We start from the raw sequence: 23,193 nt of genomic DNA, 5'->3' as shown, positions 1-23,193 counted from the left end.
ATTTTCATACTCTATATCTTTGCTAATCTTTATCTTCTCTCTCTTTTTAGGAATAATAAACCTGACATGAGATTGCAACAGAGAACAGAACTTGCACCCACCATTTTTTTTTTTACATGATTTTTGTTTTCAAATAAGAATGTAAGCATTTTACTTAAATTTTACTGTTTGCAAGTAGTCTATAGAAGTTTTGTTTTAAGTCTTCAAATATCTTGAAAAACAGTAGACTGTATGTTGAAAATTGAACTGAAATAAAGTAGAAAATTGTTAATGTACCCTATTTGTAACTATCAACTTTTAAAAATAATACTTTTACTGTTTTTGTTACATGCATTGTTATTCTGCTTTGTCTATAAGATATGGTCAAGTACAGCTCTGTGAAAGATCTGATTCTCTTCCCTCCCTGTTTGTTAATGTTTATGCTGAAGTAAACTTTAGCTCTACATACAGGTTTCTGAACCGAAGTTTATAGAGACCACACCTAGTTATTTTTAACTGTATACATCTGTTTTAACATTTTCCTTAATTCAAAGACACTACATTGTAGGGTGACTAATTTTTGAAGTGTACCCCAGAAAACAGTTATTACTTTGGTAAACTTAAGCTAGTTTAACACTTCAGCAAATGTTTGAGAAGAAAAACAGCTTTGCCAAGAACTAAGAAATACAAGCTCATAAAAGTTAGATTACAAAGTATTAGTTTATTGATGTGTTTGTGGTTTTTTTTTTTTCTTCGTTTTTTTTTTGTTTTTTTTTTGTTTTTTTTTTTCTGAGAGCAAGCAGTGGCCTATAAAAACCACACTTAAGAGCCATTACTATTTGGATTCAAAATTCAGTATTCAATTTTTATTTCAAAGTATGAGTCATGGTCTTAGCAGCTATTCTTTGAGAGAGGGAAATGTTTTGTAATAAACACAGCAAAGAAAAACCCCATTCCTGCTAAACATTTTTATTTTTAAGACGACAAAATCTGTAATTGTGATGTTGTGGTATGGAAGAGGATTATATCCTGCAAAATAAAGATGTATCTGATTTGCTATCTTACATATTTATTTGAGCTTTTGGACAGTGGAAATATTAGCTTATAGTCTAACCATAAGAAAAAATTGGCAAACAATACTGTTCATTAGTTGTATTTTTAGTAACTTGTTTTTCAAATGTCAACAATAAAAGTTTTGACAGGAAGTTTGTGGCAGCATTGATCTAACTTGATTTTACTTTTTTTGCCCCCTAATTTCAGCAGTTTGTAAAATGGCCTTTTCTTTTTCTTTCCTAGGGTTCTATTTTTTAGGTAGATAATCTTGAAAATGTGAATTACCTTTATGCTTATGCTGATTGCTCTTAAAGGAATGAAAATCCGAAATAGTAAATTTCAATGTTAAGTATGTCTGCTTTATGAGCATATATAAAAGTAATCAAATTTCATTAAGTTAGCAATTGAATTAGTTGTATATGTTTGCATTAAAAGGAGATGATGCTTATTCTGCTAATGTAATCTTTTAAAGATCTTAAGTATATAGCCTTTTCATTCTCATTTTATGATTTGCAATCTTTCTAGCACCTTGATTGCAGCCAGGGTAATTTGAATTTGCTAAGAGCTATTGGGTGTGTTGAGAGGAGGGGGGTTGGGAACCAAACCTCAATATGTGATTTTTATGGCCCTAAGATCTTTAATATTGCCTGATTTCTCCTGTTTGTTTTGTCTTCTGAAATTGCTAGAGCAGAGGAATACTGTCAAAGCAAGTATATGTGTTGGATTGATCAGACATAACTAATACCCTTCCAGTTAGAATAATTACTTGCTAAGCGACGTGGGTTTGATTTCAAACACAGGAGAATGGTTTTCACAAGCATTTTATTTTATACAAATAAATTTAGCTTTTATTTTAACAGTTATTTTGTTAAATACTAAATCTCTATGCATGGCCTTAAATATGCAGTTTTGTTTTTGTGTTTTTTGCACTGAAGACATAGAAGAAGGGAATTTGCTGAGAAATTATTTACTAGGGAGTTGGGAATAAAGCTACTTAAGTCCTATCAAGTTTTATTTTAAGTATTGTTTTAATCCAGATATGTTTAGGAGTCCATTACTTTATTCAATTAAAATTGAGGAAAGAGCATGCTACCAGAATATAGTAGGAAGGATGATTGTGAATGTTGTCTTTTTCAGAAAAAGTCAAGCATATAAAACGTAGTTTGTGTATTTTTATTTTAAATTGATTTAGAGAAGAAAGGGGTGGGAGTGGGGTGGGGTGGGAGGCGGGGGGAGAGCAACATTGATCAGTTAGTTGCCTTCTGCTTGTACCCTGACCAAGGAATTGAACCTGCTGGGTATGTGACCTGAAAGCAAATTGAACCTGCCACCTTGTGGTGTACAGACAACACTCCAAACAACAGAGCCACATCAGCCAGGGCTTGTGTGTATTTTAAAACCACAATGTAATTCCACATTTCCTGATGTTATAGAAGTTAAATGGTTTCTCTTGGTAAGGATATTTGTTTACAAGTGCCAGAAAAAGAATGACTATCTGCATTAACATTTCCTTTTGCCCAGAGATGGAAAATAAAAACCAACCAAAGGATATTTCTAGAACAGATAGCTGTTTAAGAAGGCCATGACTCAGTCTTTAGATGTGTATACCTTTCAGTATCTTAAGAATTTTAATATAAAAAGCAAAATAGGTTTTTCCAATTACAGCCTATACACTAAGGAATTACTATCGTTTCCTTCTGTCACCATTAAAATCAAGTGTTGGGAATTATAATTTGAGACGAAAATATTAAGAATAAATGTAGATGGCTCAACGATTCTTACTCAGTGTGATGTATAATGCAACAGGGATTCTTGTAAATTGTCATATGCCAATAAAAATGTCATAAGTGGTAATAGCTGTTTGTTTACCTGATTTTGAGATTATATCTGTCTGTTTTATGCAACTGATATATACGGCCAATTTCTAGATTTTAGAATACCAATTAATCTCTTAGGAAAATTATTGGTATAGTGTGGGGTTTTTTGAGGGATTGATACATTAGAGAATGCAGGGATTCAGATGTCCAGTTTAGCCCTTTTATTCCTGTAATAACACATGAACTCATCTAATAAAAGAGTAATATGCTAATTGACTACACCATAATGCCCACCAGCCAATCAGGAGCGAGTATGCAAATGAACAAATACGGAGGGTCAATTTGCATATGTAGGTGCTAAGCAGCCGGGGGCCAGGTGGGACACTTGTGATGATCCAAGCGTTCCGCACCACCCCAGTCACACTGGGCCTGTGGGAAGGCAGAAAGGCAGCTCTGGGCCGGAGGGGAAAGGGCTCCAGCCAGAGCGAAGGCAGTGCCAGCAGCCAGGGGAAGGCAGGCCCATTCTTGCATGAATCTTAATGCATCAGACCTCTAGTCCTATCTAATAAAAGAGTAATATGCAAATGGGCTGTCACTCTAACACCAGATGGCTGCCCCCATGTGGACACAGATGGCCAGCAGGGGAGGGCAGTTAGGAGGGACCAGCCCTGCAAGGGAGGGCAGTTAGGGGATCAAGCCTACAGGGAAGGGCAATTAGGGGCAACCAGGCTGGCAGGGGAGCAGTTAGGCATCAATTAGGCCGACAGGGGAGTGGCTAAGGGGTGATCAGATTGGCAGGCAGAAGTGGTTCCGGGCAATCAGGAAGGAAGGCAGGCCAGCAGTTGGGAGCCAGCAGTCCTGGATTGTGAGAGGGATGTCTGACTGCCCGTTTAGGCCTGATCCAGGCAGTCGGACATCCCTTGAGGGGTCCCAGAATGGAGAGGGTGCAGGTGGGGCTGAATCATGCACCTGGCCTCTTGCAGTAGTATAATGGAGAATCAGCATTACTTTTCTTTCTAAAAACGTAGCACTCGGTTAATAACTAAAAAGTTGTTTTGTTTTTTTTTAAGTTTGTCTTTGAGTAAGATTGGTATTCTTACAGTGCCCTTTTTATAATATATTTGAAAATTTTAAAATGGGCCATTCTGTCAACTTTAAACAAAAACTTTTTCACAGAATGTGTATATGAGACAAGTAGATTTGTCTAATACAAATGGCAGATTATCCTTTTAAATCTTTGTTAGGGAAATAACTCCTGTATGTTTCATATCACTAGGTAATTTTAATGTTATATACCTGTTCTCTATATAAAAGTATGCTGTCTTATTTATTAGGGACATTTAACTTTCTAAAAAAATTACATAATTGCTCTTTTTGGGCTTCAACTAGATTGGGATATACTTTTTGTTTTCATACAAAACGTATTCCTTTTATATTCATAAAGATAAGTATAGACTTATCTCAATTCATGAAGACACTAGATAGGGAAGGCAAATGGAGAAATAAACTTCATTGTCATGGGATTGTATAGTTTCTTGAGTAGTGGACACTAATATATCCCTTAACAAAATTTTAGAGTATTATCTGCTATATATATATTTAGGTTTCTCAAATAGTTGAAACTTTTATTTTTAAATCGGAATGTCAAGGGTCTAATTTAAATTAATTGGCATAGATATTAAAAATTAGGAGTCTTAGGTTAATAAAGGTTTAAGTGACCAAGTTTTGTTATTACTCATTTTCTTGGAATCCAGAAATATGTCAAAATTAGTTGTGTCTGACTGAAGCCTTGGAGACTTGATTTATGAGCTGGACTCCTGGTTTTACAGAAATGATTAGTAATGATTACTGATTAGTATGCATTAGTTATGAGAATGAAAGCAAAGTTGTATGTTTAATTTTCTCTATATTGTTAGCTCATTATACTTTAGCCTATAAAAATGGATCCCAATGTTTAAAGAAAATGGGCATTAGGATGGCATTTTACCACACTAAGAACATTTTTCCTACAGATATTTTAGATGTGTTACAACCTAAAATTGATTTGTAGCACTCTTAAAATGCAGGAGGTAATGTTGATTATTGTAAGTAGAAATGGATTGGACAAGTAGGTTTTAATACTATTCCCATAAGAATTGGAATAAAATTTTTCTTCATCTCTTGGTTTTGTCCAACTTCCTCATTGAATAATAATGAGCCCTCCCTTTAATAAAAGCAGACAATAGTAAATACACTGGACAGTTAGCTGAATTGCAAGGATTTATATCCACAGCGTGAACTATTTGGCAGTGACTTGGTGCTATCATAGTGGCTGCAAATTTCATGGACTGTAAAGGGCCACAGAAAAGTAAAGGATATTCTCATCTATCAGGATAGTGGTTTACTTTCTATTATCTAGTCCTTGACTATTAAAGGCCATAATTTTTCTGTCTTGTACTAGAAAGGGAAAACAGTAAACTTCATTAAGCTTCCAGGGTACTTCTAAGACTGCCATGAGGGGAACTTTTAAAAATAAGTTGAATAGAATCACTAATATATGCATATAAAGATGGTTATAATAAAAGTAATTTATCAGTTTAATGTCAGTATACAATTATTTTTTATGCATATATTTGGTAATACTCAACTTCCAAAATCAAAGTGCTTCTTCCCTTTCACCCTCCAGGGTAACTGATAAAAGATGCCCATCCCTGCCTCGGCTTGAATACAGGTTTCAGGTTCCATCCTTATGTGCCAATTCTTGGATGACAATTTGCTGTTAGCTGTAAGGCAATCAGAATGTTATCTGGCATTTTTATGAAGAATTTTTTTCTTGTTAAAATATGAGTTATTGCTAAAAATGAAAAGAATTAAATGGACACATTGGGAGTACTGATGTTCTCTTTGAATGGCAGGACATTCTTTTAACTATTTTTCCTGTATTCTAGGTTTTAGTTAAGTGAATGACAAGAGTCAAAGCATTTCTACTTGTGAGCATATGATTGAATTAGGAAACAGATTACAGAATCAAGTCACAAATCTAAAAAAATGAAATCAGGAAAATCAAACATCGCTAACTTTTTTTCTTTTTCTTTTCGAGAGGTCTAGCTATAGTATAAATTTTGTTAAAAAATAGTTAAAACGAGACTTATGGATTCAAACACAAAGCATAATCTAGGCTTGCTTTTATATAAATTAAAAGTTTCAAAATCTGCTTTTATGCTATAAATATTTAACTTAGATTTTTGTAATTTTCATATTACATCATTATAAGTAAATAGCAATTTAGATATAAGTAATAGGCCTCTGTTTTTCATTACTTGATCACTTTAATTGGCAATAGAAATAAAGGAAAATTTCAGATTTTAATTTGAAACATTTTAATATCAAGGAAAATCTTGGTCTTTATCTCTCAAATTTCTGAATAAATATAGAGTTTAAATGACCCTTTAAGAGGTGTGTAAATTTAAATAGCACTGGTCTGTTTAAATTTTCTATGTCACTACTACCCTGAAAGGCTTCAAGCATAGACACAACAAGGAAAAAGGCCCTAAGTTTTTTCTTTTTGGAGTTATAAAAATTATTTTATGGGCATGTACATCCCACTATGGAGATCACCCTTCATGAGACTTATGGTTAAGGTCAGAGAGGCTTTTACATACTTTGGTAGTATGTTGTATTCTGCTCCATTATTTAAGACTAGAGGTCCGGTGCATGAAATTCATGCATTGGTGTTCCTCAGCCCAGCCTGCACACTCGAGGGATGTCTGACTTGCCCATTTGGGCTAGATCCCAGTCAGACTTCCCTCTCACAATTGAGGACTGCTGGCTCCCAACTGCTTGCCTGCCTGATTGCCCCTAAATGCTCCTGCCTGCCAGCCTGATACCCTCTAACCACTCCCCTGATAGCCCTATTGATGCCTGCTTCCCTGCCAGCCTGATCACCCCCTAACCACTCCCCTGATAGCCCTATTGATGCCTGCTTCCCTGCCGGCCCAATTGCCCCTAACTGCCCTCCCTGCCAGCCTGGTTTCTCCCAACTGCCCTCCCCTGCAGGCCGGGTCACCCCCCAACTGCCCTCCCTTGCAGGTTTGGTTCCCCCCCAACAGCCCTCCCTTGCTGGCCATCTTGTGGCAGCCATCTTATGTGTTGGAATGATGGTCAATTTGCATATCACCACTATTACATAGGATAATTACAGTAACGAGTTTATTTAAAAGTTAGGTATAGGTCACAAGGCTAATGGAGTTCTGGGTAGTTTGCAAGACATAATACACATTTTCCCTAGTCTTGGTCCAATTTAGCCCTCGGCTTCTCTCCATTAATTCACTGAAAAAGTATACGTGGCAATGAGTGCATAGGTTAATTAATTCTTGGTCTTGAGGATTCAGACCATATATTATTGGTTCTAAAAAAAAAAACACCTACTTACCAAACTGAGTAACTATGGATGGCATTTGCAATTAAACTAGATGAGAAGCTGTTCTCATGAACCCCCAAATATCAGCGAATGGGGGAAAACCACTAATCTGCCTGGTATTGATTTCTGTGCAAGGAGAGGAATAACATCTGATAGATGAGAAATGGAGAGTCCCACATCAGCCAGCTGAAATGAGTTTTCCCCCTAATAGTGCAAGGTACCCTGTAAGGAAAGGAGTAGTGTAACCCAGTGAAATCTCAAAACGGACCTGCCGAGACAAATCTGCATTTTAGAGACCAGACTCATACTGACGAGAAAGTACTGAAAATTGAATAAAATTTCAGCAGGAAAGAGACAATATATGAAAAAGACTAGATTAAACTTGAGGGGAATATAGTTAGGAAAGTTTTAGAAAGCAAGCCACCAACCATATTTCTGAACATTAGTCAAAATCAGTAAAAAAAAAAAAAAAATGTAGCTCCATTAAAGTCAGAAGCTTTTCTGAATATTGCATTCTCAAAGTTGAGAAAAATAGTTTCATATAAAAATAAACAATTGAAAAAATGTCAAATCTCAAGATTATCAAGGTGTATGTAGATGTAGTATGAATGAATGTTTTAGTAAACAAAATGAAAGAGTCTGAGAAAATAATTTTGGGAGGAAGTCAACAAAGCATTTATGGGGGCTATAGCATTTGACCTGGGCCCACCTCTTTTCTAATTCAGAGCTGAATGCTGAGTTCTATTAATAGTGCAGCTGAAGGAGGTGTTAGTTCCTGTTAAGTTTTCAAGGGATGCTTTTGGTTCCTGTTAAGTTTTCAAGGGATGCTTTTGTTCTGGCCACTATTATTTGCTGTTTGATATCACACTGGAATGGGATAAGGTGTTAAGATAATTACTTCTGAGGGCAAAAGAGAAGGGCAAGGGATATTGAGAATATTGTAATTTACTAATTTCATGTAGTAAGGCTTATCCATTTGCCTTATATATTGCTTGAAACTTTTCTGCCCCTACTTCCATCTTAATATAGACAAATTTTTTTCTGATAAGCTCTGGGCCTGTCATTTACAATCACTAGTGTTCTACCAGTTGCTTAATTGCAAACCATACTTGGTGATTGTTTTCTCATTCCATATCCAATTATTTTATTCAACAAATTGGTTAAATGCTTATTATATACTAGAGGCCCAGTGCACAAAATTTATGCATTGGGGGGAGGGGAGGGAGCATGGTCTGTCCCTCAGCCGGGACTGCTGGCTCCTAACCGCTCACCTGCCTACCTGATTGCCCCTAACCCCTCTGCCTGCTGGCCTGATCGCCCCTAATCACCACCTAATCACCACATCTGGAAGACAGTCTATCTGGCCTAATTAGCACATTACCCTTTTATTATTATAGATACAGTAGCAGGCTTCTAAAGCACTGAAGATACAGCAGGGGTCAAAACAAAGCTCCTGTTCTGGAGTTCGCAGTTTAGTTTGGCTGCAGGGGTAGCGTAAATACAAGGCCCCGGAGTCCTCCCTCCGCCCGGGAACTCCGGCAGGCAAAAAGTAGGTCTACAGTTGTTTGGATGGAAAATAATACAAGAATAAACTTTCACATACAACAGTAATTTTTGTCCCACCGTGCACTATACATGGTGACAAGGGCTATAAAGAAAAGTAAGAAGGAGAGTGGAGAGATGCTCTTTACATATGGTGCTCAGAAAAAGCCCCTTTCGGGTCTCCACTTGAAATAAGGACCTTACCTCAATTCCCCAAGCACACTTGATCTTAGGCTATATAACTAATTCATCCCTCGCTAAAGTACGAGAAGAGAAAGCTATTGTCTCTTATGAAGCCGATAACCTCAGATCAGAATTGAAAACTGGAATATCACCTGTCACGACTTAGTGATCCCTTTGCCATCCACGGCGAGGCCAGGTCAGTGTCCAGCCCGTACTTGGCAGCCTGGATGACCAGGAGCGTTTGGTGAACGAACATTCTGGGTCCTGCAAAGCTGCAGATGCCTCGAGGGCAGTGCCGAGCTCCTGCTCTAGTCCCATACGCACATATTCACTCATTGAACGAATAAATGATCAAACAATAAAAGGCCCGCGGCCTTGGAGAGGGGCCCCCTTTCGGGTCTGGCGGGAGGGGTGACAGACTTTTCCGCGTAGATCTCTGAGGAGCAAGAACTTCGGACCGCGGGCCTGACTCAAGGGCCCAAAATGACTACATAACGCCCGGCTGTGGACACCCGCATTGGGCGGCACCGGGAACCAAAACCGCGCCACACCCGTCCCCGTGCAGCCTGCCCCGCCCACCCGCTGCCTATGGTTTCTATTGGTTGTCTCGCGGAAAGCCCGCCCTCTTAAGAAATATCCTCGTAGGCTGTCCAAATAACAGTAACCTGATTGGTTATCGTACAACCAATCACGAGCAGCAATCTTCAGTCTTGTCCAATCATAATGAGCGCAAGTCAGGGCCCGCGGAGTTTGACTTTGGCCCAGGGACGCGGAAGTAGCGGACCGGGGAGCAGGTGGATTTCCCGGGCGGAGGGAGGAGGACTCCGGGGTCCAGACCCGCGTCGCCGGGGGCGCTGTTCCCGCCGGCGGCCCGCAGGCCGAGGCGCGCGGGCGGACACGGGTCCGAGCGTTCCCGAACCAGCTCGAGCGCTCGTCGGGCTTAGTCGCCTGAGGATTCCGAGGCCGTGTTCCTCAACGACCGCGCCTCGGTGCTCCCGAGTGGGCCGGGGGCTCGGCTTCGGAGGAAGGTGAGCGAGGCGACTCTGCTGGTTAGGGGAGCCCCCCAGGACTCAGGCGGCCAGAGCGAGGGAGCACTGGGAGCTAGTCTCGGTCAGTTACCTACTAGTTGGGTGAACTAAGTGGAGTCACCGGTTTGGGGGTTCACGTTCTTTTCCTTTCAAATGAGCGAGGAGGTGCATTTCTTTAAAATGCACCCATGTGGGCTCCCTTCTCCCGAACCCGTCCACAGCTGTCAGATCCGAGGGAGCTTCTCTGCTAAGTGTCCCGCCTGCTGGTGATTGGTATTTATTAGGCTTAAACACCCTATGAACTTGTAATGCAATTTAACTGATAAGTTGAAGCTTCCTTTACCAAGGCTTCCCCTATCCCCATTCCCTCTCTTTTTAAATATATTTTATTGATTTTTTACATAGAGAAAGGGAGAGGGATAAAGAGTTAGAAGAATCGATGAGAGAGAAACATGGATCAGCTGCCTCCTTTACACTCCCCAGCAGGGATGTGCCCGCAACCAAGGTACATGCCCTTGACCGGAATTGAACCTGGGACCCTTCAGTCCTCAGACTGACGCTCTATCCACTGAGACAAACCGGTTTCGGCCATTCCCTTTCTCTTTGACGTCCTTGGCCTGAAGAGATTAGTTGATGGTGTAATATGTAATGATAGGACTTCCAGTTTATTTCATACAATTTATATGGCAACTATTTGTTAAGAGTAACATTCTCTGATTTTGTTTGTTTTTGTTTTTTTTGGCTGAAAGGTATCAAGAAACTGATAATGTTTCCTTGAATTTGCTTCTGCGTTTGCTTCATCAATGTCTCTCATATTGAATATCTTAACAGAGATACTGGAATATTTCAGTGTTCACATGGACCAGGTAATGTTTTTTGATGGATTTGAATGAACCTTTTGTATTTGTTCTTGGGTCTCATTTTGAAAATTATTTATATGTAAACATTCTGGTGAAATAGGTGCAACTACAGTGAGTGTGCAATAGTTTACCTTTGGTAGTTTGATTTAAAAAAAGGATATTATTATTAGGAACCTATTTACCTAATGGGTCAAATGCCAACAATAGTTGCAAACAAATTATAGCCATAACCTTCACGGAATTCCTTTTGTTGCATAGGTAAATTTTTAATCATCTAATCATTTTGTTAAGGTAAATGGCAAGTTATAGCTCAAAATATTCAGAGTAAGTCAGAAGGAGAGAGGATGACTTGTCTGAGAATGAAAAGCGAATCCAGTTTTGTCTACTTACTGAGCATTTACTACATCTAAGACAATATACTTGGTTCGGTAGTTGATACAGATCTTGTATTTATGGTGTTTAAAAATATGAGGGCTAGCCAACATTGCAAATAAGTATGATACAAGACTGAATATAAGACACAAATAGTAGGGGGAGGGGTTTATAGAATAGACTATTTGGTATGTGAATTAGAAAAGAATAGTCAAGGATAATTTCAAGATTTTAAGTAAAAGAAAGTTGAAGAATGATGATGTCATTCTTATAAATAGGCAACTCAGTATGAGGAACTAGTTTGAGTAGGGAGATAAGGTCAGCCAGCTGTGCTGTTAGAATAGATAAGTACAGACATCCTGCAGATAATGGGATAGATGTCCCTAGAATGTAGGAAAGAAAAGACTTGATTCAGATTGGAGTTATCTATGTTATTTTGAGATTTGACCTGATGGACTTTAATGACATAATGGAAGATTTCATTAAGGCATTCTGAATTTCAGAAATAGTGATGTTGAAGATAACGAGGACTGAGTAATAGTTGTAGATTTGTCATTTTATTATTGGTGCCTTCGGGGATTTCAGTAGTTGGATATTCAACTGAGCAAGGGTAGTGGCATTAGCAATCTTCTTCTTTTTTTTTTTAAGTTTTTAAGTTTTGTTTTTTTAAAAAAATATATTTTATTGATTTTTTACAGAGAGGAAGAGAGGGGGATAGAGAGTTAGAAACATCAATGAGAGAGAATCATTGATCAGCTGCCTCTTGCACACCCCCTACTGGGGATGTGCCCACAACCAAGGCACATGCCCTTGACCTGAATCGAACCTGGGACTTTTCAGTCTGCAGGCCAATGCTCTATCCACTGAGCCAAACTGATTTAGGCAGCAATCTTCTTTTGAAAAGTTTGTGAAAAGAAATCAAGAGAGGCCATCCACTTGAAGGAGCAGCAGGAATGAATAGTTTTCTTTTCAGTGTTAGAAGTAACTTCATCATGTTTGCACACAATGAGGAAGACCCTTATAGACAGGAAAATATTTAAGATACAAATGAGAGTGATTGAGCAATGCCCGATAAAGGTACTTGGGCAGAGCCTATAAATAATCCTTGGACAGAAGCTGGACAGTGAAGAGTAGAATGAAAGTGAGAGAAGGGGGGTAGATTTTGAATGGAGAGGAGTGACTATATCAAATCATAGTCCTTGATTTCCTCAATGATAGGAGAGGTGAGACCACTTGGTGATTAAAGTGTGGTGTTGGGGGTTTCAGAGATTGGCAATTACTTTGGGCGAACATAACATGTTATAAAGGGGTTGCAGAATACCTGTGCAGAGTAATCTCTGTAAATATGGTTGTACTGGGGGTAGTTTGTCCATTAGTAATATGAGAACACATATCGAAAGGATGAGCCGTTTTTGAGAGCATATCACTGAGACAGCTTGAAAATCCCTGCTTGTTATGAAAGTCAGTCAAGTCAAAATGAGGGGCCTGGCCAGATGGCTCAGTTGGTTGGAGCATCTTCTCAATATGCCAAGGCTGTGTTTGATCCCTAGTCAGGGCACATACAAGAATCAACCAAAGAATGCATAAATAAGTGAAATAACAAATCTCTCTCTCTCTCTCTCTCTCTCTCTCTCTCTCTCTCTCTCTCTCTCTCTCTCTCTCTCTCTCATCAATCAGTTAAAAAAAAAAAAAGGCGATAATCTTATATACCAAAAAGTTACAGGTTCCATCCCTGATCCAGGCACATATAGCAGCAACCATTGATGATGTTTTTCTCTTTTTCTCCCTTTCTTCCTACCTCTCTAAAATCAGTAAACATATCCTCAGGTGAAGATTAATTAAAAAAAACAAAACACAAAACGAGGGTCCTAGATCAGGAATGGAAGAAGGTAAAATCATAAGAATGATGAAGATGATCATGGCAATGAAGGAATGAGAGTTAGGAGGTAGAAGTTTGTCAGGATGGAAATTGCAGAGCAAGATATGAAGGTACCATTCAAGTGAATCAAGAATAAGGTGACTATTGACATGCAGTACGTAGCTCTCACTGTAGTGAAGCCTCTAGGCCTGTGGTTCTTAGGGAGGGCACACATGCGTGGTAGCAGGACACTTTAAATGTAATTGCTCAGGTGGCAGAGATTCTAGTGTTAATAGCTCTGGTATCTATATCCTTCAGAGCACACTGTTCACTGTGGACACCACTGGCCAGGTATCACCTTTAATTGCTTTAAATGTCTGAATTGAGATCTAGTTTGGTGTAATTCTTTGAACACAAGACTTTGAGAACATCATTCTGTATTTTCTTTTTATTTTATTAAAAAAAATTTTTTTATTTTTATTTTTCAACAGAGAGGAAGGGATTGGGATTGGGATAGAGAGTTCGAAAAATCGATGAGAGAGACCTTGATCAGCTGCCTCCTGCACAACCCCACTGGGGATGTGCCTACAACCAAGGTCAAGGTTCGTGCCCTTGACCAGTATCGAACCTGGGACCCTTCAGTTCGCTGCCGATGCTCTATCCACTGAGCCAAACCGGTTAGGGCTGTATTTTCTTTAAAAAAAAAAAAAATGTGATTGCATCTTTTACATTACATATATAATCATACTTTAAAATAGAGTACTTTTTAAAACATAAAACTTTTTATGTTTCAATAGGTTTTGCAGATTTGGGGAAACAAAGATTATGGATCAGGTCGGAGTATTGTTCGTATTATTGGGAAAATTCTTCCTTTAGAAGCCTGTCGCAGGCCTGATTTTGAGGTATGTCAGTCAACACGCAATGTTTAATCACTATGTATAAAAGATATGTATAAGTATGTATGTATAGATAACCCAAGAAATACAGGATAGAAAAAAAGAATAAATATTTCCTGCAAAAACTTTTATCCTTGGAAACAAGTCATTTCACATATGTTTTTGTGCTTATTTCTTTAAATAATTACATTCAAACATGGGCAGGTGCAAAGCAATACCAAGTATTTTATTCTTCTGTTTGTGATTTATGATAGATGACATTAATCAGGGAAGAGAATATTGCTACATGTATGGACTTTGGAATAATTTTTCCTCAGTATTTTTTTTTACTAATCGGTGCATGGTTTTCTATTGAATATCCCTTTTCCCTCTTGGACTTTTAATTTGTTTAATTTCCATGGCATGTGTCTCCGCCCCACTCTCTACAGAGCTCTGACTTTGTTTTCCTTTTCTCTTTTAGCTGATCCCATTCTTGAACTCTGTAGAGTCTGGTAACTGTGGCTCTGCAGTTCCATCCTTTGCTGATATTTTGTGTGTGGCAAATGAGGAAGAACCCATTTGTCTCAGATTTCGGTAAATTTATATACTTATCTTGGAAGGTGGGGTATGGGCTGTAATCTGAATTCTTGGACGTATGCAAGTTCAGACTCAGTGGGCCTTTTTGTTTTGTCTGTCTCTCTGCTGCGTTGTGTCCGACTAATATTTTCCTAATAATAAGGATGACTACTTGTTCCTCATGTTTAGCCAGTTTTTCTTACTGAACGTTTAAACCTAACACCAGGCCTAGGATGGAATGATATTAAAACAGTATCATAGTCACTATGTTTATATTTAGGAGAAAGCTATTTCCTACACTAGGCAACTAGGTTTATTTTATTTCATATATTCATTCAAAACTTAGTTCTTACAGGCAATGATGTTAAATATTATTTCAACATTTGTATGTGTTTTCTCCTAGGGGATACTAGCATGGGTTAGTATATTCAGATGCAGGCTATAAGCACAACCAGGGTCAATTATTGAAACACTATGACTAAATATTTGACATGTCAAACTGGTTTATCAATTTTAAAAAAATTAGAATACCATAAATTTACACTTAACGTTGTACTGAATATAAGGCCTTTCAGTACTGTGTATTCAGAACACAGTATTTCTAAATGAAACAACTTGTTGTATATTTAAAGTGAATAGGCAGAACAGTTACAGGATAATTATTATTATTTTAATATATTTTATTGACTTTTTACAGAGAGGAAGAGAGAGGGACAGAGAGTTAGAAACATCGATGAGAGAGAATCATCGATCACCTGCCTCCTGCACACTCTCCCCACTAAGGATGTGCCCACAACTGAGGCACATGTCCCTGACTGGAATCGAACCTGGGACCCTTCAGTCCACAGACCGACGCTCTATCCACTGAGCTAAACCGGTTTCGGCTACAGGATAATTATTTTTGTTTTACAGTCTGAAAGCAGGGCTTGTTCCTTCGTTCACTGACCATTTATTGGTCACCTATTAAAGGTTAATTTCTGTTCTACATACTGAGAATACACAGTTACATAAGATGTTGTGTTTGTCCCCAGTGAGTCTAGAGATAAGTCATGGGATACAGAGAGCTACTCTGATTTTGTCTTGGTGTCTGTATTCCTCTTGGACTGAAATAATTTATTCCTTTTGGAAAATCTCCCTTCCCTCCCCTACCCTCTCCCCCTCTCCATCCCCATTTCTTCCTTCTTTCCATCCACAGAAATGGTATATGGAAAAATGAGGAAGAGGAGACTGAGGTTTTCCATCCTTTGCAGCTAGCTTGGGATCCACACTCACCTTGTCTAAGACATAACAAACCAACGAAAAGCTCTCAGCCTGTAAATGAAGCTGCAATTAAAAAAATTGCTGCCCTTGAAGATGAGCTAGCTTCTCTCCGTTCTCAGATTGCTGCAATTGTGCAAATGCAGGAACTGAAAAGCAGTACTAATTCTGGTAAGTAACACTGGATTTTTGTTTCAGCTAGAAGATACTCGCCTAGTATTTAAGTCAGTACAGTTCTGAATAAGAATACTTGATGTTTATGTATTTCATCCTATATAATAAAGAGGGAATATGCTAATTGACCATCACACCCTCACAAAGATGGCAACACCCACAACCAATAAGGAGAGAATATGCTAATTGACTGTCACACCCTCAAAGATGGCGGTCCCCATAGCCCCACTGGGGCGGCAGGTATGCAGCAAGGCCTGGCCTTCCCCCAGGAGGGTCCAGCCTCTCCATGTGCCTGCTTCCAGAGTCCCCCAGTCCCCTCAGCACCACAGCTGTCCAGGGCCAGCCCGAGGCTCCTGCAAGCCTAGGATGGCGGTTGCCCAGCCACCCAGGGCCAGCCCGAGACTCAGGTAACCAGGGCCGGCCGAGGCTTGTGCTGCTGGCAGTGGTAGCAGCAGAGATGTGATGGGGGCATTGCCTTCCCCTGATTGCTGGGTCGCCTCCCACCTCTGAGGGCTCCCAGACTGTGAGAGGGGTGAGGGACCCCTCCCTCCAGTGCGTGAATTTTCATGCACCGGGCCTCTAGTTAAATATAAAAAGATGTTGGCTATATAAAAATGTTTTGTTCGATGTTTATTTAGAATAAATTAGGACACATTTGGCCCTGGCTGGGTGCCTAAGTAGATTGGAGGGTCATCCTGTACACCAAAAGGTTGTTCACAGTCAGGACATATATGTAAGTTTCGGGTTTGATCCCTAATCGGGGTACATCCGTGAGGCAACTGATTGATGTTTCTTCTCTCTCTGCCCCACTTCCTCTCTCAAATCAGTAAAAGCATGTCCTCAGGTGAGAATTAAAAAAAAAAAAAAAGACATTCATATTGAGGGAGATAGTTTTGGCTTAAAGAAGAGGTAACTATACTGCAGTAGATAGTACCCTTTTCCCCTGAAAATAGTCTTATATTAATTTTTTCTCCCAAAGTTGCACTAGGTCTTATTTTCAGGGGACGTCTTATTTTTCCATGTGCTAGGTCTTATTTTCGGAGGATGTCTTATTTTTGAGGAAACATGGTAGTTTTATACTGAAAGCCTGTTTTCTAAGTAAACTTTTCTAAATCCTCAGAAAAGCATTGGAAATTTAAGAGGAAGAATGCATTAATTTGAAATATTTGAGGTTTCATAGATTTGTAGTTTGAAGTTACTGCTACTATTTCACCTAATTAGGGGAATAATGTTCTCGAGATGATCTTTTTCTAAACTTTAGAGATAAAACTTGCTTTAACCTATAGACATACACACATAGTCTATAAAGGTGTACATACATATATATACACACACACACACATAATTTATATTAATGTAATGTGTGTACATTATACTATAGATACACATGAATATGTAAATAATATATAGATATTACATAATGTGTAATAATAAAAATGAGATGTAAATACACATTTAAAAAATATATTTTATTGATTTTTTTTACACAGAAGAAGAGAGAGGGATAGAGAGTTAGAAACATCGATGAGAGAGAATCATTGATCAGCTGCCTCTTGCACACCCCCTACTGGGGGATGTGTCCGCAACTAAGGTACACGCCCTTGACCAGAATCGAACCTGGGACCTTTCAGTCCGCAGGCCGACGCTCTATTCACTGAGCCAAACCGGTTTTGGCTACACATTTTTTAGCAATCAGTGATACATCCTTTTAGGAGTAAATCTCTTGTGGAAAAGTTAAGTACAACAGTCCCTCTTTTTCCAAGGGGAGTATGTAACCACAGTTAGTCCTGAGCCCTATGTATACTATGCTTTTTCCTATAAATACATACCTTTTCACTCTAAGGAAGCACTTCCGGGCTTCCCTTTGGCACATCCGAATTGCCAGCATCGTTACTGTTTTGCTTTGGGGCCAACATAAAGTAAATGAAGGGGTACTTAAACACAAGCATTGTGGCACCTCGGCAGTCGATCTGATAACCCAGACAGCTGCTGAGCGAGGGCTGGGTGGGGAGCATGTGCAGGTGGAGATGCTGGGTGAGGGGGTGATGGTTCATCCTGGGGGAGCCAGAGTGGGACGACCCAAGGTCTCATCATGCTACTTGGAATGGCGCTCAGTTTAATCTTGTGAGCCGTTTGTTTCTGGGATTTCCTTTTGATGTTTTTGGACCCAGGTTGACTTTGGGTAACAAACTATGGCAAGTGAAAATGGAAAAGGAAGACTACTGTACTTAAGTCCTTAAGCTCTTGCCTAAAATATATGCTTGGGTGTTTATCACAGAGATACCATTCTGAGTGTTTCTACTGTAAGTTCTTGGTCATGTTTTAGCTTTTTAAAATAGAGGATGAAATTTAGATTGTATGTGGATTACTGAAAAAAAGCACTTTTTTATTTTCTCTTTGAAGTGTTTCTTCCTATTCCCACTTTAAGGGCCAACACAGAGAATCTTAACTGGATTAAAAGTAAATTTCTGTTTGGTTTGACTCTTAATAGAAATGCCTAAGCAGATGGGATTGCTTCTCCTTTCTGGCCATATCTTTATTTTAGCAGCTTTACAGAAATTGTTTCTGTTTTGGTTTTGATTACTGTTATGTTCAAGAGAATTTTGCATGTTTTTTCAACAGACTGCTTTGTTTTCTAGGCTCTTTTGACTCTACCGATGGGGCTGGTGGTTTGGGACAAGTGCCATCATCAGGAACTGCTCAGCTGAGTGTCAGACCAGATCCATTTTCAAGTTCAGTGCTTCCCGCTCCGCCTCCTCCTCCACCTCCTCTGCCCCCTCAGTTTTCTTCTCTGCAGCCTCCATGTTCTGTGCAGCCAGAATATACTCATAGTTGTGACTCAGATAATACAGCGACTGAAATGAAAAAACAGCACCCCGGTGCCAGTAAGACCAGTTATAATCGTCATTCAAAACACCAGAAAAACAAAGATGTTCCCAACATGTTGGATGTTCTAAAGGATCTGAATAAGATTAAACTTCGTGCTATTGAACGGTATGTTGTCATAACTTGAGAAATGAACCAACATTTTATCAAGAATGTTTTAAAAATTTATATTTATCAAACTAAACCTATATGCATCTTTTATTTCCTTTCACTCCAAATACCCCTCCCAGAAAATAATTTTCAATTAAAAAAAAGAAATATATATATATAGATATATATGTTATTGATTTTTTTTTACAGAGAGAAAGAGAGAGGGATAGAGAGTTAGAAACATTGATGAGAGAGAATCATTGATCAGCTGCCTCCTGCACACCCCCTACTGGGGATGTGCCCACAACCAAGGTATATGCCCTTGACCCGAATTGAACCTGGGACCTCTCAGTCCACAGGCCCACGCTCTATCCACTGAACCAAACTGGTTAGGGCCAGCACAGAGATTTTCGATAAGTCCTAGGTCATAACCAGGTTGTGTAGAGCCCCAGTTGGTTTTTTGATTCGTGGTAAAAAAAAAAATTTCACTCTCTTGACCTTTTGGATTGTAATACATTATGCTTATATTTCTGCTGTGCTTGTTAACAAGGACCTTCAATTACACAAATTTTAATTAACTTTTTTTTTAAAAAAATAGGTCACCTGGAGGCAGACCCATTCATAGGAGGAAAAGACACAGTTCGCAGTGGGACCCGGTGTCTTTAATTTCCCAGGCACTGAAGCAGAAATTTGCGTTCCAAGAAGATGACTCCTTTGAGAAAGAAAATAGGTCTTGGGAGTCTTCTCCCTTTTCTAGTCCAGAAACCTCAAGGCTGAGCTCTAACAATGTAAAGTTAATTTTTCAGTTTTTCTGAAGTGTATTATTTATGACATATCTTTGCCTTCAAGTTCTCTTAAAGTAATTATGTAGAACGGGCTACCCAAGCATGCCACACTTGCGGCCGGTGGGCTTCATGCCAGCGTCTGTGTGACGTGCTTGGGACACAATTATTTGTCAGTGCTGCTCGTGTTTCTGCCTTTGTTAGCTTTTACAGGCTCATTTTTAAAAAATATATATTTTATTGATTTTTTTTTTACAGAGAGGAGGGGAGAGGAATAGAAACATCCGATGAGAGAAAAACATCAATCAGCTGCTTCCTGCACCCCCCCACCAGGGATGTGCCCGAAACCAAGGTACATACCCTTGACAGGAATCGAACCTGGGACCCTTCAGTCCACAGGCTGACGCTCTATCCACTGAGCTAAACCGGTTTCTGCTACATGCTCATTTTAGCTTTTTGCCTTCTATGAAGTTTTTAAATAAAACATTTGATTTGAAAAATATGCGTACAAGTTGGCAACGGTTCATCCTGGACAGCTGCTTGCTGACGTTGCTGTCTGTGGTGTGAACTGGGTGCCTGCCTGAAGCTTAGGGAGGAGCACAGGAAAGCAGCGACAGGTTCGCAGGGACCACAGTCACATGCGAATGCTCCCTGGTTTTCAGTCAGACGTAGACTTTGTCTATTTAGTCAAAGAGAATGTTAACTGCTTTTAAAACAAATGGGGTCCTGCCGAAACCGGTTTGGCTTATCAGTGGTAGAGCGTCGATCTGCGGACTGAAAGATCCCAGATTCGATTCTCGTCAAGGGCATGTACGTTGGTTGCGGGCACATCCCCGGTAGGGGGTGTGCAAGAGGCAGCTGGTCGATGTTTCTCTTTCATCGACGTTTCTAGCTCTCTATCTCTCTCCCTTCCTCTCTGTAAAAAATCAATAAAATGTATTAAAAAATAAAAAGATAAAATAAATTAAAAAAAACATTAAAAAAAAATAAAACAAATGGGGTCCTTATTACCTTTAGTTTCCGAGATCAGACGAGATCGGGCGCGTTCAGGGTGGTATGGCCGTAGACCCTTATTACCTTTAGTGTCAGTGCTTCTTGGTTGCTTCAAAGGGCCACACTGTATTTCAACGCTTGACCCTTAAGCTTGTTCCTTACTTGAAATATCTTTTTAAAATTTAGGCTTAATTCTAATTTTGAGGGTTCCCCCCCACCCCCCCAATCTCATAACAGCAATATCCTAAAAATACAAATAGAAAATCTCCAGGTTACTATTACCTACTTTACACATGAGGAAAATGAACCTCTGGGTGTTTAAATATCTGCCCATAACCCCACACCTGATTGTCAGAGCAGTGACTAGAACATGCTTTATTAAAATTCTATGATGTTCACAATCTTCGGTTACCTAAGAAATTCGCATGGGTAACGGAATATACTGAATAGAACATACTGTTTCCCAGCGACAGTGGATTAATGAGGTATAACAGAGTTGTCTCGTCCTGTTCACTGTTCTCAGCATTTTCTCTCCAGTCAACTAGAGCGTCTTAGAAAAGGAGCCCATCTTTTTGTGTAGTTTCAGGTGCAGAGCCTGTCTCGTAGCCCACTCTCAGCAACTTCATTGTTGAGTGAATTACACCTCATGGGGTCATTTGGTGCCAGTATTGCCATTTTTTTTTTTTTTTTAAACATTGGAATAATATCTGTGCTAAACCTTTGCTTTATTTCAGTTTGGATATCACACTCCACAGTCAAAAGGACAGTGACCTAAAGGAAGAACCGACAAACACAAGATGTCACGAGAAGTGAAGAGATACGCCAGCATGTCTTTCACTGCATGTTAATCTTCTGTTAATGGAATTAAATGAAGTCTGTGTGCCAGGATGTATTAGTGCAGAGGTCTGAAAAGTCTTGACTTTTAAGAATACCGTCTCTGGTTTTGGAATATCCAGCAGTTAGCTGGTTACTGATGATCATTAGATATAATATTGATTTTTTTTCCACATGTATGTTAATGTTATTAAAGGCTGAATACACACTTAGAATGGTTTTTCTAAGAGCAAAGTAGCAACTGACTTCATGTTTCTCATTAGAGAACAGTACGGTCTCATTGTAAGATAACAGAAAACATTGCAGTGGATTAAGAAATTAATATAACCTAAGTCTGTATTGTATCACTTAGCAAATGATAGTATATGTTTGAGTTTTTAAAAAACAATTTCTTAAAGCAATTATGACATCCTGATTTAAGAGCCTTTGAATCTTTTAAAAATTGGTAGTGATTTTGGTTTATTTATTCTCCAGAAACTTGGGAGATTTTTAAAGAATGTAATGGTTTCACTCAGATAGACATAGCGTGAGTCACGTAGGTTGAGCCTCTTAAAAATTCTTCCTGAAGGTGATAATTATTTTTTAGAAACTCACTTGATAAATGCTAGTATTTAAAGAACCTTCATAAGTTTGGCCTGCACTTACTATGTAAATATGTATGCCTATCTTTCTCTTTTGTTCCACATTACAGTATACTCTGCTCCTTTGTAAATAAAATAAATGTACTTTTGTCATATGGTTGTGTTTGTAGCAATTCATATTCATTTTTTTTTTTTTACTATGTTTGGAAATTTGAACTTGTTTTTTGAATGAGTTCTTTAGGTAGTTAGAACCTTACCCCCCCCCCCCAATGAAATAACTGCTTTTTATTTCCTAAGGTAGCTTGCATGTTTAGTTTTATACTTTTCTTATTTAAAAATGTGTAAAGAACAACCCCTCCCCAACAACGAGCAGATACCCTTGGGAGATACCACTCTCAGCCAAGAGAAGTATATTTCTTGAGATAGCTCAAGTTGATTTTTTTTTTAAACTTTTTTAAAATCCTTACTCAACATGCTTATTGACTTGTGAGAGAGAAACATGGATGTGAGAGAGAAACATTGTTTGGCTGCCTCCTGTACTCACATGGACGGATTAAACCTGCAACCTAGATGTGTGCTCTGACCAGGAGTTGAACCCACAACCTTTAGGTGTACAGGATGATGGAGTTCCAACCAACTGAGCCACACTGACCAGGGTGCTCAAGTTGATTTTTTTTTGGGGGGGGTTTCGGGGATCGGGGAGAGAGGGTAGGGTGGCTTCTCTGTTCTACTTCAGAATGAATTTCCTGCAAACGCACATTTCAGCACCACAATGCCACCGGGAATAGATTGATCATGGGACCACCTCTGTTGAGAAGGGCTGGAAATGTGCCAGGAGAGGGAGTTTCTCTTGGGCCCAAGCTCCCCAACGGTGAGATAGGCAAATGGAGTGGGCCTGAGGCCCCATGGACAGCATTCACAGTCCATGACTTAACCTACTCGGTGGGAAGAGACATAATCATAGCTCAACTGGGTTGCTGTTTCAGTCTCTGTTTTTGTGCCAAATATTCTCACCAAGGAGATGCTGTCTGGGCATGGTCTGAGGAATCTGAGA

The 23,193-nt window shown here is 39.2% G+C and overlaps 2 protein-coding genes across 12 annotated transcripts in view; both read left to right on the top strand.

Annotated features, from left to right (window-relative positions):
* Positions 1-15,871, top strand: part of BCLAF1 (BCL2 associated transcription factor 1) — a 42,111-nt gene extending 26,240 nt beyond the window's left edge. For 7 of the 9 annotated variants that reach the window (XM_045573080.1, XM_045573081.1, XM_036415202.2 and 4 more), the window contains one exon: positions 51-2,886. In XM_045573080.1, the coding sequence (XP_045429036.1) occupies positions 51-56 (6 nt within the window). In that variant the 3' untranslated portion in view covers positions 57-2,886. Of the gene's footprint in view, positions 1-50; positions 2,887-13,888; positions 13,994-15,737 lie in introns of those variants that run through there. The other 2 variants (XR_006740069.1, XR_004983886.2) reach the window with 2 other exon arrangements.
* MTFR2 (mitochondrial fission regulator 2) lies at positions 49-22,290 on the top strand. Of its 3 annotated transcripts, none has more exons than XM_036415215.2 (8): positions 49-141; positions 10,751-10,867; positions 13,889-13,993; positions 14,448-14,560; positions 15,738-15,970; positions 18,613-18,967; positions 19,548-19,737; positions 21,459-22,290. In XM_036415215.2, the coding sequence occupies exons 2-8, from the start codon at positions 10,805-10,807 to the stop codon at positions 21,492-21,494; spliced, it is 1,095 nt and encodes a 364-aa protein (XP_036271108.1). In that variant the 5' UTR covers positions 49-141; positions 10,751-10,804; the 3' UTR covers positions 21,495-22,290. The 3 variants fall into 3 exon arrangements, with proteins under 3 accessions (XP_036271108.1, XP_036271106.1, XP_036271107.1); XM_036415213.2 differs by lacking the exon at positions 49-141 and adding an exon at positions 1,277-1,381; XM_036415214.2 differs by lacking the exon at positions 49-141 and adding an exon at positions 9,011-10,001.
* The last annotated feature ends 903 nt before the right edge of the window (positions 22,291-23,193 follow it).

The sequence above is a fragment of the Pipistrellus kuhlii genome, unplaced genomic scaffold, assembly GCF_014108245.1.
Source record: "Pipistrellus kuhlii isolate mPipKuh1 unplaced genomic scaffold, mPipKuh1.p scaffold_m20_p_5, whole genome shotgun sequence".
Classification (NCBI taxonomy): Eukaryota; Metazoa; Chordata; class Mammalia; order Chiroptera; family Vespertilionidae; genus Pipistrellus; species Pipistrellus kuhlii.
Note: the sequence above shows the minus strand (reverse complement) of the source record. Positions and strands in the feature narration are given on the sequence as shown.

Excerpts from the sequence above, each read along its gene's own strand:
- MTFR2 (XM_036415215.2), top strand. The coding sequence starts at position 10,805 with ATGTCTCTCATATTGAATATCTTAACAGAGATACTGGAATATTTCAGT. Across the intron at positions 13,994-14,447 it reads GTCGCAGGCCTGATTTTGAG|CTGATCCCATTCTTGAACTC; the intron begins GTATGTCAGTCA and ends TTTCTCTTTTAG. Across the intron at positions 14,561-15,737 it reads CCCATTTGTCTCAGATTTCG|AAATGGTATATGGAAAAATG; the intron begins GTAAATTTATAT and ends TTCCATCCACAG.